Source organism: Hypomesus nipponensis, chromosome 24 (genome assembly GCF_054491055.1).
Source record: "Hypomesus nipponensis isolate SF chromosome 24, ASM5449105v1, whole genome shotgun sequence".
In the NCBI taxonomy this organism is placed as follows: Eukaryota; Metazoa; Chordata; class Actinopteri; order Osmeriformes; family Osmeridae; genus Hypomesus; species Hypomesus nipponensis.
Genome location: NC_140384.1, coordinates 3,542,351 through 3,557,500, shown reverse-complemented (window position 1 = coordinate 3,557,500; position 15,150 = coordinate 3,542,351). Strand labels below are relative to the sequence as shown.

The 15,150-nt window shown below is 44.9% G+C and overlaps 1 protein-coding gene across 1 annotated transcript in view; it reads right to left on the bottom strand.

Annotated features, from left to right (window-relative positions):
• unc5db (unc-5 netrin receptor Db) overlaps positions 1-14,869 on the bottom strand; it is a 39,064-nt gene extending 24,195 nt beyond the window's left edge. The window contains 4 exon segments of the mRNA XM_084690010.1: positions 2,193-2,296; positions 2,884-3,027; positions 10,719-10,934; positions 14,848-14,869. Coding sequence (XP_084546136.1) covers positions 2,193-2,296; positions 2,884-3,027; positions 10,719-10,934; positions 14,848-14,869 — 486 coding nt within the window.
• Positions 14,870-15,150: the final 281 nt, after the last annotated feature.

Here is a 15,150-nt window from a genome sequence, read left to right as displayed (position 1 = left end):
ACACGCAAACAGTTAAATGAAGAGGCTTTGAAGTCAGCATGCTTCGGTGCGTTGATATCAGTAGGAGACCCTGAGGCGCGGGCCTGTGACAGAGCTACTTCCCACCTCCCTTTGCATTACCCTCCTCGGGAGGTTAATCAAAAAGATACGGGGACACAGAGGGGGTTCGTGTCGCCCATGCCGCCTCCCTGTAGCTTTCCAAATGTCACCTCCCCCACCCTGCACCCCCTGAGCTATTTGTCAGCGCATTTCTATTCCATCCAGATCTGTCTTATCTTAGGGAAATACATAGGGGGAGCTCCTTGCTCCAAGCCAGGTTGGGGAGTGTAATTGCTGATGAAGCTCATCATCTGCTCTCTGGGAGATTTGCTCTGACCTGGAAGAAAATCACAGGCGGCGGCGGGCGAGGGAGTTGCACAAGAGGAGTGGGGAAGGGTGGAACTGTGTTAACGGCTGTACACTTAAGTGTTATCCGAGGATGAGATGGCTTTATGGCCGGACCTCGACACAGAAGAAAACAATGGGGCTTTTTTTTTTTACACAGCACTGTTTCCATTTCAAACAAACTTCAAGAAAATAAGATCTAATATGCTAACACATGCTAAATGTCTTTTTTTTTTCTTTTTTTTTGTTGCATGTTTTGCAAGGCCTAGGATTCCTATGAGGAAAATCCACCAGACACATCACTTTGGGGTATCACTTCTGTGAGCTTTCAGTTCCTGGATGTTCAATTCACACTTTCAGAGAAACCTATAATGCAGCTCATAATGCAAGGTTCCCTCAAACTCCTAACCTACATTCACACGTTCAGAGAAACCTCAAATAATCACACATCGAGTGGGACATCCTGCTAGTAGCTTACATATCACCATGCGTTGATTGAATTCTGTGTAAACAAAACACTATACAAGTAGTATACATACCTAGTATGAAAACAGAACACATACAGATCAGTAAAAGTGTAAGTTTGTGTATAGTTTACCATGACGGATAGATCAAATGATCTCACTTCTTTGTAACTTTTCCTTTCTTTAGAATTGGGTTTTCTGCAGTTAATCAAATTAAAAAAATCTTCTTAAGACAAATTTGGGTTTGCTTTTTTGCTACAGCACATTTAACACACCAGCATGGCTGTAAAACATATGCAGATGTGTATTTTCCGCAAGAACCAAATAAAAGGTAACGGCAAAGTGATTTCAAAACGGAACATCAGCATTTCTCCCACAGCCATACTTTCCGCATGCAACCTGTCTCCAAAAGAGGAGAGGAGAAGTACTCCTGCTGTGTCAGGCTTATAGAACGCATCTCAGGCGCTGCGACGCCAAATTGATCCAATTCGGAGCGATTCAAGTCTCGTTAGCTTGCCACAACATCATTGCTGACGGGGGGACGGGGGGGATTTCCAAATGCATTCCCTCTGAGAAATGTTTACCGCGCATCAAAACCACCAACTCCCCAACCACCAACTATTAGCAATGAGAGTTAGCATCCACCATGCTCATCCGACTGGAACCAGGCTTGGAAGAAAAAAAGAACACATACCGCCTCCACCATCATCATCATCACCACCACCACCACCTCAACTCGCAGCTACAATTTCAATATTTCATGGAGGAGGTGCTTTGGAATTGACTGGGTAGCAGAAGCCTGACTGGCGTCTTACATTATTCACTACATCTCTGCTGGCTGGGCTCATTTGTGTTGACAAAAGACCAGACTGCAAGTTATGGTGTGTTTTCCTGTATTTTACGCCCTGTTCTGTTTCCACTGTGAATTCAAAAGACCCCCAACAGCTCCATCTTCAAGCGGAATCATTGACAACAACACAGGGGTCATCCACAAAATCAGCTTGAAACACACACTACCACAGTAACAAGCTATCCACACTGATTATCAACGTACAAGAAGGAGCTCCTTATTGATTTCAGTAGCTTGCAAGCTTAATTATGAATGCAAAGCCAAACACAGCTAAGGTCAAATTGGTAAGGGTGCGAAGTAAATATACAGTGCAAAGTTTTTGTCAAAGCACTTGAGTGGAAAGCTCAATAGAGAATAGTGTATCAGTTCAGAATCCTCCAGGGAAAGCTCTCTCACTCTCACCCATAGCTGAATCTCCATCGCTATCTATGTGTTGGAGGCCTGTTAGGGGCTGGGGGGGGAAGGGGAGGGGAGGGGAGGGGGGGTGGTTTTACCTCTGCCGCAGGCACTCCCTCTGGGGGTCGGCAGTGAAGAACGATCATCCCTTTGATTGGCACTTCCTTCCCCTGGGGGTCCTGCTCAAAGCTCTTCCTGAGGTCTGTTTTGGAAGACAAGAGCCAGAAGTCAGTTCCCGGGGGCCCCAATTCGGCCGGACTGGACTCCCGCTGTGGTCAGCCCCCCTCTCCAAGTTCACCGGTCCCCCTCCAGCTAGCCAAGCCACACCCGGGTTAGCAGCAGGATTCATGACACGGTGCAGCTGATAATGGTCTCTGTCGCACCTCCTTCTGCCAATGGGATCATTTGGAGTGAGTTTACTAGTTTGTTTACAGCTAGACTATTTGTATTAGGGGAGTCAGGTGGCTGAGCGGTTAGGGAATCGGGCTAGTAATCAGAAGGTTGCCAGTTCAATTCCTTGCTGTGCCAGATGACATTGTGTCCTTGGACAAGGCACTTCACCCTACTTGCCCCGGGGGAATGTCCCTGTACTTACTGTATGTCGCTCTGGGTAAGAGCGTCTGCTAAATGACTAAATGTAATGTCATGTGGATTGGCGTAGAGTGCATGCTGGGACATGATGACATCCGACGAGGCAGCTCCCTCCCGTGCTTCTCTGGTGCTGCAATGGCTGCCGGTGTGACGGTGTGTGTTGCCCTTCGCTCACAGCGGTTGGCTGGTGGTACTCACAGGCGATGCGCACGGTGGCCTTGCGGCTCTTGGAGGTCCCCAGGTGGCTCCAGGCCACGCACAGACACCAGTAGTCCTCCGGGCCGTGGAAGTCCTCCACCTGCTGCCGGGACACGTTGATCATCGCCTCCCGGACCTTCAACCCTGGAGGGAGGGAAACCGAGAGAATTGGGTCAAAGTAGGGACAAGCCCCAGATTAAACGACACCACCTTTTGAGGCCTTGCCAGTTGTTATGACTAAAAGGTCTCAGGTATTAACTGTGGTGTAATGCGATGTGTGCAGTCCTTTGTTAGGGAACAATTGATTTTTCAAGGGTGTTGACATATTGTTGTAATCAGGTAGAGCCTAGAGTCATTCTAGACTTCCCATACTCTCTGCTGGGTGTCGGCAGTGTATCAGTAATGAAATGGCCTCCCTCTCTCTGAAGGAATAACACTGTGTGGGTTTCTGTGCCCAGAGCAGCTAACAAGATAAACAACGTCGCCTCCAACTGTATCTCCCTAATAATCTGGGCTCAGACTGTGACAAGGCATCACGGCGGACCCGTTTCTATGGCACATGTCGAATCAACAGCATTGCGGCCCTGTCATATTACGCAACAATGAAACAGCACACACTTGCTAGCAGCGCATTTTTAGAAGAAGCTCATTAAAGCGTGTCTGTACAAAATGGACTTCTTTCAAAATCCTCAGTGCCCACACAGTGTAGCCCCCCCACCCCCCCACACACACACCCCCCCCCCCCACACACACACACACACACACTACATTTCTGCAGACCTGTCACATAGTTTTGGATTGGGCTAAGGCTTCTTTTTTAATCCAAGTCATCGGCTTAGGACCTGTCATGTGTGTATTCTTGCGGCTTTGTGGTGCCTTTTTAGCCTGCAGGCTTCCCGTAGCTGGATTAAAGGAAAGATGCAATGTGCTTGGGACAGAAAAAGGGGAGCGATCTGGTCCCTTTCATCGCCCCACACTGTTTTGGCTCTCCTGCACACATGGATAAATAACACTCTAATCTGACGTGCTCTCTGCAAGCCAGAAAGCACACACTGGTCACACAGTTTGTAGAAGCCTTGCAGAGTTCTGAATGAATACCAATCGAAGTACAAGCTCAGCTGAAGCGGAGTAAAGGCTGTAGGTTTACACTGTTGATCCTGGTGTAGTAGGGAAGAAGAAAGCGCTCATAACCAGCAGTAAAGAACAAAGTCTATTCAAGCACGTTGGGGTGTTATTGCCATACAACTGTAATCATATCAAGTAATGTGAAAAAGCTACATATATTTATACATAATTATCTGAGAGGTCAAAAAAGGAAATGTTTTTATTTTCATTTTCGCCCTAACTGTAATCAAGTCATTCAAAAACAAACAGGTAATGTTAACAGGATTGTATGAGGATAATTTACCAAGCCCGGCTAAGGTGTTACATGAAAAACAATCTGACTACAGACCAGACTTCACAATTTATAAAATGGAGAGTGACAAACATAATTCATTATGTCCTTGTATATAAATGGAATCTGACAAGGTTTGTGTGTATGCGTGTGTGTATCTAGTGGGGAGACAGCAAAGAAAATCATGACTAATGACTGCATATAATCTGCCCCCCAAAAAGTGGGTGACTATTATGCTAATGCGGGATGGTCCTGTTGACATCTCCCGGCAGAATGGCCCATTTCCTTGACTACTAACCACCCATGACAGGTGGTGTGCCTGGGAGACGAGACGAGACTGCCACTTCATCATCTGCCACCCCTATTTGTTCATAGGAAGAACATTGTTGACAGGGCATATTAAACAAATCCTCCTGGTTCCTCTTGTCTCAACTCAACCTTTTCTTCTCGGTGAGGCTTTCCAAGACGTGACAAAGGAGTCCAAGTCACGTGACCAGGCATTCGTGAAGACAGAATCATGAGGAGAGAAGGTTACAGTCTGGAAGGGCCGGTGGCCAAAAACAACAACGATGAATTTAAAGGATTGTGGCGCTGCAAGCTTCATCGGAAGTGCCAAAGCTAGGCTAATCTGGCCTCTCCAATGGCTCTGATCCGTTGCCTTACCACAGCAAAGCTTATCGAGTTGGACAGGAGTGGGACCATAAGAGGGGGGCGCACGGGGCGTTTGATCCGTTAACCAACAAATGTTCCTGGCCTGCTCCACTTCCTGCCAGGGAGGATCCGATTCATCCCAATCTTGGTAGACGCCTCTGGCTCCAATACAACCATCTGCATGGTTATGTTGGATATTTATTAGGTCATTATTTGAGAGCGAAAAGGAGGAACATACGATTAAATAATGAATGAGATCCAGTATGATAAGTACATTTTCCCAATGGTATCGCTACCTGTATCTTTTAATCTTTCACTTGTCTCGGCTTTCTCCCTGATGAAAAGCACTTTCTTTCTCCCGATAAGGCCCTCCATTGGTGCGCACTGGCATAGTGGGCCACTCATGGGGTAAGCCCTCTGACGAGCATGGCTGTCAGCGTCTGCGGTGCACACTTGCATGCTGATAACTCCATGGCGCTTTTCTCGTTTCCTGTTAGCACGTCCTCCGGTCCTAAGATAGGCTCCTCACAGGCCCTGTCAACACCTCAACAGGAAGCCATGTCTTTGCTTCCTGCTACACGCTTCAGCACAAAGGGGGGCCACAGGGGGCCTGGCCCCTGGTCTGATATGAAAAAAATGAGGACATCTTGAAAGTAATATCAGCCACGTCGAAATTTGGAGGTCCATAATGAGATACTTGACCTTGATGTTTCTAACGGTGCAATTCTTTTATTCATTTTATCAAGGGTACTGTAGCTCCTTTAGGAGTTGAGCCATTGAGGTCAGTGAGTGTATGTGCGTGTGTGCTGGTGAGTGTGTGTGTGTGTGTGTGTGTGAGAGAGAGAGTCTGTGTGTGTGTGTGTGTGTGTGTGAGAGAGAGAGAGAGAGAGAGAGAGAGAGAGAGAGAGAGAGAGAGAGAGAGAGAGAGAGAGAGAGTCTGTGTGTGTGTGTGTGTGTGTGTGTGTGTGTGTGTGTGTGTGTGTGTGCGCGCGTGTGCAAGTGTATCAGCCATCACACCATACAAAGTGACAGCCATGGTAAATGCAAACACTTTAAGCGTCATAGCCGACACGACACTTTGCTCTCAGCTTAGGACGGAAACAGCCTTACTGTAACACATTAATGTCATACTTCATCTCAACTCTCATTTCCTCCACACCCGTCTACCTGTGGCACAGCTCTCATGAACACCAGGACCAAGAATGATCATGCCTATTGCTTTGAATAGGCCCCATCCACCTCAATGACAGACACACTTAAGCACTTCATTTTAAAAGTATTTCCAAATCAAATACTGTTATTGCCTACCCACAAACTACAGGAACACACGAGAACACACGCACACCTAGGCAGTACAAAATATTCCATTACACAATTTTATTATGTGCTATAGGGGAATAAGTGTGGTGCTGCTGGGTTTTTCACTCCCCTCAATATCAGACACATCAGAATGAGGCTTTTATCTACAGCCTCCATTAGGCCTGATGCAGACTTCTTAACACTGCCATCAGAGACCAGCCACCTTTGGAGTCCCCTCTTTTCTTTCAAATAGAATACAATCCAGTTTAATGTTGATGAAAAGGAAATAGAATTTTTTGATGTGAGGGAAGTACTCTTTGTTTTAAAGTCCTCAGAGACAGGAAACTCATTGTTTGTAATACATAAATGCATCCCTGTCATTTCAGAAAAGTTAGTCGTCACTTTAGTGTTTACTTTTTCAGTTTTTGGCCTTGCTTTTCAGATAGTTTCACTTAGAGACGATGAATCAAAGTGAATTTTTATTTGCACTAGCAGAGCTGGCACTGAATTTAACCGTAGATTTTAAGCACACTTCTCGTGTTAATGTACAGCACCCTGTGGCATAGCCTAGAGTAGTTCATGCACGCCATTCATCAGAGACTTAAAAACTGTCAATGTTTTAGTCCATTAGAGAAAAAACCCTGCAGAATTCCAGTCGAGGCCGACAAAATAAGTTCTCCCAATGCAGTCGGTCATTGTCCACAACAGACTGGGAGGCTTTGAATTGGCTCCAGACTAAGATTTGAGCTTATTTCTCTTCCAAGAACAGCACTGTACTGCAGATACCATAGACGTGATAGTCTGGTCACATAACCCCGCCATGAAAAAAGAAGAAAGATAAAGCACAAACCTTGTCTGAGCAGTGTGGCATAAAATCCAACCCAAAAAGTCATCAAAAACCCTGGAAGCTCCTTCCACAATAATAAAGGCAGGGGCACATCCCACAAGCACAGCCCAGTAAACCCCAATAAAATCCATCTCCGGAGACACAGTCATATCTTGCCTCTGGAGCCCGCAGAGTAGTAGATTCACGCTGAGGTGTATTGTCTGACCACGTTCAGTTAACAACCCCATTAACGGAGTCACAAAGCAACCTGAGGGCAAAGATAACATCAATCCTTACTTTAGTGCCCCATTACAGAATGGCAAAAGCATAGCGACAGAGAAAATATATATGGGAGTGGATCGAGAAGGAGGATAGGTTGTGGCCTGTCTGGGAAGGGTGGTGTCGGGGGCTGGGGTGTCACTGGCATGTTTGTCATGTGCAGGCATTCCCTCAGCTAGCCCTCCTGGCAGGTAAGAGAGGCAGGACTGTTTATCTGCTCCAGTCAGGCCTCCCTACCTCCCTCCTCCCCTCTGTAGTTGCTACTCTGGTGTGCCTAGATCCACCAGTCTCCATTTTAGCTTCCATGTCAGAGCACTGTCAGCTTACTGCTAGCCAACGATAACATTCACACAGCACAGACACAACAAAAAAGGTCAATGACGTTTCCTGCAGTCCATGTGAATTGGGTCTTAACGGAATTTGTGGGCTTATAAGGGACCTTTGTCTGTTTGTGACTCCGGGGGCAAAATAGCCAAATTCCGTTCAAAAACAAGGATTTTTATCTTTAGCAGCTTAATTAAAAACACCTAAAACGAGTCTGGGAGCAACAGATTGCTACTAACTACAGTGAAGGACTTCCTAAAACCATGTTCTCAGAGCAAACCAAGAGTAACAGTTTTTCCTCAAGGAAAAGTTATTCAAGCCAGATGCCTTCAGATTTCTTCTCACATAAACAGGTTGCTCTTGGTAATCACGATGAGGGAATAGTCTCTGATCCCCAGAGATCTAGTCCACAGTCATCTCTGTAAACCAGAGAGATGACTGACGGTTCACCGCTTTCAGACATATGGGGGGGAGTTGACCAGTTTTTTTCACCAAAAACCCATGGGATCAATCTGTTCCTGAGACGAATCCTGCAGAGCATTTACTGAGGCGGTACAGTCCTGGCTAGGAGCTTGGTGGTGGTGTGCCATTAGGACTTGTCTAATGTAAATGAGGATAAAAGGACAATAAGCAAATCTCACTGCAATTTCAGTTCAACCTATGCCAAGCCTTTTGTACACGTTCCTGCAGAGTGGCAGTGGAAGCCAACTATTGACACTGCTATAAGCCAGTCATCTCTCAACTGTTCAATTATGTATGCATATTGACCCCATACGAAAATCTATCCCTGACAGGTAGACAAGATCCTTCCTGATCCCAGAGGCATCGGCACATCTGGCTGCCGTTCTTCCTAATGAGCTTGCTGCATGTGCTAAAACACCAACAAGGTCTGCATTCTCAATGAGGCATCTCCTTAATTCCTGACGTATCGATACAGACAGCTAAAATAATATAGCTAAATGGATTTGTTTCATAAAAAATAAAAAATAAATGCCTTCACGGTGTGTTCTCTTGAATGTATCTCAAAGTTACATTTTTTTCAAAAATAATATGAAGGCGACCTTCGCAGCAAATAAAATGCCCCCAAAACCATACTTATAATAGTGGTATCTGCCCTCTTAACCATTAGCCTTATTCATTCTACAGTAAGTTGTACGCAAAACACAGTCCCGCATCCATTTTCTGTGAAACTCAAGGGCATTGTAGCGCTTATCTGTGCTTGTGATTCATCTGCCTGGTTGGCAAATAAGAGATGGTATCGGGCGCTCTTTCTGGCATTGAGGGCCCATGTCCTAATCAATAACATCCAAATCTTCACTGATCTGTTGCAGCGATTAGCCTAATCTAATACACAATGCTGCCGTCCATTACAGGGCTGGGGACGAAGGCAGGTTAAGCACGCTGTTATCAGCGGTTATGAGTTTAAAGGCTGATGCAATGCAGGCTCAGGTAAGGACAAGTTCAGGCTCTTTTCATTGCAAATCCACCGGGGCTCTCAGACAGAGAAGTGATTTCACAGCCACAGGAGGCAGCACCACAGGCGGCAAGTGTGGCGATGGCAGAAAAGGTAATTGCTATGTCTCAAAGTTTTAGTTATGGGAAAAGTAAAAGTTCCCTCCCACCTCCCCAAGCAGTTACAATGCATGCCATTGCAGAGAGTGGCGATAATGTGTCAGGTTAAGTGCTGCATAGGGGGTGAAAGACCCATCTGGAGTGAGCTTGCTCCATGAGCAGCATGTTACTCACTTGAGGATGCTGATTAGCTGAAGAAGTCTACTAAGCCGTCAAATGAATACAAACTAGACCTCCGATCATTAAGTCAACAAGATTTACACAACACTCTACAATGATCCCATCCACGTATAATGGAGAAATGCTACAGTGACTTTTCTGGATAGAAAAAAAACGACTGCTTGAAAATGACTTGGGTTATGATTATAGTTGTGGCCGATGCTCCATCTCAACATGTTTACAGATTGGTATCTAGACTTCCTGGTTAAACAGCACCATTACCATACATTTCCCCAAAGCATTAGCACGGATTGTGATTGTAGAAATAAATCCAACAGGCTCTCACCACACAAACAGGTGAAGGAAACGGAATTAGAACAGTCTTGGAGCCTTTACACGTCTTTCACACAAAATAAAAGTCACAGCGTTGCAAATATACAGTATCATTTTTCGACTTTGTATATTCTTCTACAATCATCTTGGAAAAGCAGTTCCAACATGATCATGCTTCTATGCCAGTTTAAAAACAGAGGGTACGTTAGCCCCTTCATTATTGGTGCTGCAAGACAAATGGATGATAGTCTTATGTGAAATCAATTGATTGGCTTCTCTGTTGCTACATGCAGGACGTTGATGTGGCATGAAGAAAGTTCACCAAAGCAAATCATTAACTTTCCCTCATACTTTCCCACTCACAGAGAGCAGAAATAATCAAAGTTTCTGACTTCCATTTCCCCATTATCAACCCCACAACAATTTCACAGCACAGCAATCACACAATAATGAACTTCCAGAAGCAATTAAACAGCCTTTCCTGTAGAGGGCCCTTCATGAATACAAGAAAGACTTCTCTTTTGCAGCCACTAATCAGTGCCCATTTCAGGCGAGGTGTCACATCCGCTTTGTTTTTTTCTCTCCCGGAAAACCCCTTCAGGAAGTGCAACTCTAATCAACACAACCTGTCAGCACCTACCTCCGATAACACCTGATGGAGCTTAATAGGGATGAACACACCATCTCTTTTGCGTCATTCAAAATTACACTGGCACCAGTCCAGGACTTGAACAAAATGCTTGGGTACAAGTGGTTGTGTCATGGATAATCCAAGAATGGATTAAAAGACATGTGGCCACAAATAAACACAATCTACATCTAAGTTATGTACTGGTACCATTCATTGACCATGTTTTTAATCGCACTATTACCCTAACTTTAATTAGCTTAACAATGGTTTTGTAAAACCACGTGAAATAAAACGATGTAAAAAAAAAGGAACCAGTGTTATTTTTTCATGGGGTTGGACCAGAGAGAAGGGAGGTTTCATTCTACCAGTGTTCTGATCCATGTGCTCCTGAGACGCGTGCTCATTCTGATGGACCCATTCCCCGTTGCACTTGAAGAAGATCTGCAAGGCCGGTACGGCCCGACAGCGCAGCTTGATGGGGTTGCTCTTCACGATGTAGGCATCCTCTGGTTCCTGGAGGAAGTGGGGGAGGGTGCCGGGTACAGACGGCAGGTTATCCGGCACGACATCTCCAGTGGATCCTGAAAGACAGACGTCTGGTTAGAGTCGTACGAAGCAAATAACTTGTGGTGAGAATGTTTTGTACGTGGATATCATTAGCATATACAGGAGGAAACAACACAAACATTTATTTACATAGGGTTGCATTTTGTTTCCTGGCAGCAAGTTAGAAATTCACTTCACGGCCATATTTGAAATATGTTATTTCCCCATAGACAATGTTTGCGTTTCTCATTCATCATATGTTAACATGGTAGAGAGGGGAGAATCTTTGGAGAACCATTTCAGCAATTATCATCCACTGTAGTCAAAATCAGTCTCTTCAGAGCAATTTGAAGAGAAATGAAATCAAAGCAGACCAAGCATGGCAGTGGTGGCAGAGGACTGATTACAAGAATTGAACACGTTGAATCCATCTTATCTCTGCCTCAAGCGGCATCTTCATTCACACGAAAAAACTGACTTTGAGCTCCCGCCAACTCTCGTTGTGTCGAAGCCGGTGAATGATTCAAGCCAGGTTATTTCTTTCATGCAGTTTGGCAAACACCTGGCAAGGTTTGCTACCCTTGTTTATAGCACTGCCTGATCGATCGAACAGAGGTGGGGAAAACATTGATCTGACAGGCGGCTATTGTAGACGGGAATTGTGTTCAAGATAAATCTGGACCCATTTGTTTGATGTTTCCGAGTCCCCACCCACCCTCCCTCCCACCCACCCCCACCAACCCCCCAATATGCTCTCCGGGTCATGAAAGGGTCTTTAGATCCCACCCGAGGCTAGAACAATAAGGAACAGGACGTTTCTGATCACGCCAACCCCTGGGATTCATCCCAAAATTAGACCTCAATCCCATCAGAGCTGCTCCAGCTTAGCCATTCAGAGCTGTAAAAGCCCATGAAAGCTATTATGTCCCTCCATCAAATCCAATTTTGCTCCCCTGAAATCGAATCGCCCAGCTCCACTCCCCAGCAGCCACAACTCTTGTTGTTAAATAGATAAATGAAAGGTACGAACACCCAGAGTGCTCTCACATATAAGGCAAAGCAACATTGCTTACAGTAACTCCACATCTAGAAACTATTGACTTTACTAGATACGTGACCACACAACACTTTTTGGTTTTCTCTTCCAAGGAAAATGGAAGCTTAAAGTAATTACGCGTACAAAGACTTGATAACAATACAAATATGACAGGAATATACTCGTGTCTATGTACTATTTCCTACATCGATGAAAAAATAAAATGGGAGATTCAATTATTGTAATTCCACTACAGGAGGAAGCTGGAGCTAAGACAAGGGGGAACAACCTGCTGCATTTATTCATGACTCACAACCTTGCTGAAGGAGATGGGGCAACCGCTATATCACTGGTAGAATGATTCCTGACAGATTTTTAATTTCCATGTAAGTTTGATCTTCCTCTGAATAATGGAGACAGCAGACTTGCAGACATTTTGCTCCATGACCCTAATTGACAAAGGTGATGCATGCTGGAAAAAGCATAAGTGATTTCCTGTGTGAGTAGAAAATCATTGACTTCACCGAAATGTGTGCCTTGTTTACCCTCACAGCAAGACCGCTTTATAATATCAGTCCATATATCACCACATGTGGTGAAGAACTGATATGTTGTGACATTGGATACCACAAGCTGTTTGCTCACAGAGGGAAATCTTCCTCATCTGTTTAAATTATACATTCTCTCATCTTGCCTTTGTGACAAACAATGTCTAATGGTTTTCCCTAACACTTTGGAACAGACATATTAGAAAGAAATGTCACATTAAAACCCAAGTAATAAACCTTTACTTTTATGTCACTTGTCTTACTCTAACTCACTACAATCTATAAACAGTAGGGTTCCAAACCCATTTGATACTTTGTCCCAAATGTACGCAAGGAGAATATCATTATCACTCCAAATACACAGGAAGTTCAAAGATATGAAATGGAAAACAAACCAATGCATTAAACGAACGATTAAAGTCTAATTACTGCGGCACCTATTTTCTCCCACCTAGTTGAGTGTTGTCACGCAAGCGGGAAGTGAAACCTCCTTGAGTAGAGACGAGGCGCAAGGCTTCTCAGCCACAAGGTGCCATTGATTTAAGTGGAGTACATATTCGTTCCCCACTGCAAACAGTCAATTACATACTCCTTTCCTCTGTGCTTCGACACATGGTGCCGTAAAAAGGCAACAGATAATTGGAAAGTGACAATCCATGCTTCATAAACTCCAAGCAGACACACTGTTGGCGGTTCCTCTAATGATAGATGCTCGTAAATATGAGCCCTAATGAAGGCAATGAGCGTGTCACCAGTAAGTCACTTATTTCCTCATTACGGCAGTTAAATTCTACACTGTCTCTTAGATGCTCCACCCCCTTTCTGCTGCCAGTCATTGATTTCCCCCTGAATGAGCAGAAGGCCCGCAGACAGTGCAGGGCACACAAACACCAAGGTTAACCCTTTTACACGAGGTCTAGGGTGGCCCTGACATTCTGTTCAAGTGAGAAGTAGATGTGAAGGAGGCCCTGCCAAGCAGAAACTGACTTAATTCCGCCATCCTGAAGACAGTCCATGTCAATCATGAATCTAAATAGCTGACAGGAAGCCTGTTATGTTCCATGGTATTTTTCTTTGCAGAGGAAAAATTAGGATTACAGAGAGTCGATGAATAAGGGTAAAGGGATGCAAGATTGGAAGGAAAAGTAATAGAATAAGGCTGTGTCTCGATAAGACTACTTTCACTGCTAGTCACTGGCTGACAGCTCACCTTCCTCTCATCAGCAATACTGCCTCACTCACAAGCTTCTTTCAATGAAAGGAAATGGACAGCAGCCGAAAAGGGTTACCTAAAAATCCACTTCGCAGGACCGTTCTCATTCACCCCCTGACTTAGAGACTTACTCATTTCACAACCGCTCCAGAACTCAGAGTCCTTTAAACTACACACTCAAACCTAGCAGATCACTAGGGATTTATAGTCCCCCCCCCCCCCCTTTCTACATGGGCTGAGATAGGTGGAGGAGCGAGGCTGAACAGTGTTCGTAGTGCTAGCATTGGCTCTACATCGTGAGAAATCTCTTAGGTTTCAGCGGGGTTCTCTTTTCATTTGACAGCAGGTGTCAGAGGGTGTCAGGCTAATCCCCATCTCTAGAGGTGAGTCAAGTGGCCAGGCTCAGAAGACGACCAGAGCTCTGATTTCCACAGCTCTCGTTTAAAACCCATTGCTATTTCTTGGGTTGTCAAAAAAAAAAAAAGAAATAAAAGAAGAAAAACAAAGCTGCCATGTGAAAACACACACACACACACACATGAGCAAAAACAAAACCTGTGAGACCCACCACCCTGAAACATTCCCTTTCTTGAAGGATATGACCTACGCAAGGTTATGAGCTTTGGATGTGCTCGGTCTTACTTGCGACCGAGAAGGAAATTGTTGTCTGCTGACACAAATTGCACCATAACATCGTCATGGAATATAACATGGCCATAACAAGGCTTCGGGAAGCATTTACATAGACTGTAATCAATTTCGAGAGAAACAGCTGTAAAAGTACCCTGCATCCATTTCGCGCTATGAAAAGCAATTACATGGCGGAAGTGTCTTCACGCGCACTGCTCGTAAACGTTCAGTTTGAGAGGTTGGGCTCCTAGTAATTATAGAGCCGTCCTGTCAGTTAGAGGTGTACGCTGTTGAGTCCTCCTTTTCCTCAGGAGGCTGTGAGAGCCTCTCGTTGCTGATTGACCGAAATAGGCTGTCAGTTATTGACACACTGCCTTTGAGGACGTCCCACAGGAGCCGCAGATGGATAGGAAATCCCCGACATGAGGCTGAACGAACAACTGTCGACATCAAGCTTTCCAGTCCAGGTCTGAGGGATTCGGTTCTAAAGCCTGCCTCGAACCTACCCATGTTTAACTCACTTGTCGTTCCCTTGCGAACCATGTTGGAGACGGCGGTGGGAGCGGTTAAACTGCTCGAACCCATACAGGGACCATCATTGATGCAGGTCGTCAGTCAATGTAAAATAGTACGTTGGCCCCATGGAAATATATCTTAATAAATTACTACACCATCCATAAAGCCTTCACTTTACTAGAAATCAGAAACATTGACGAGGGATCATGTGACACTTAGATATGACACTTGCGATTGTCAGTGACAACTATAAACTATGTACATCGTTTCGTGTTGATTAGCTCAAAGACACTAATACCATTAATACA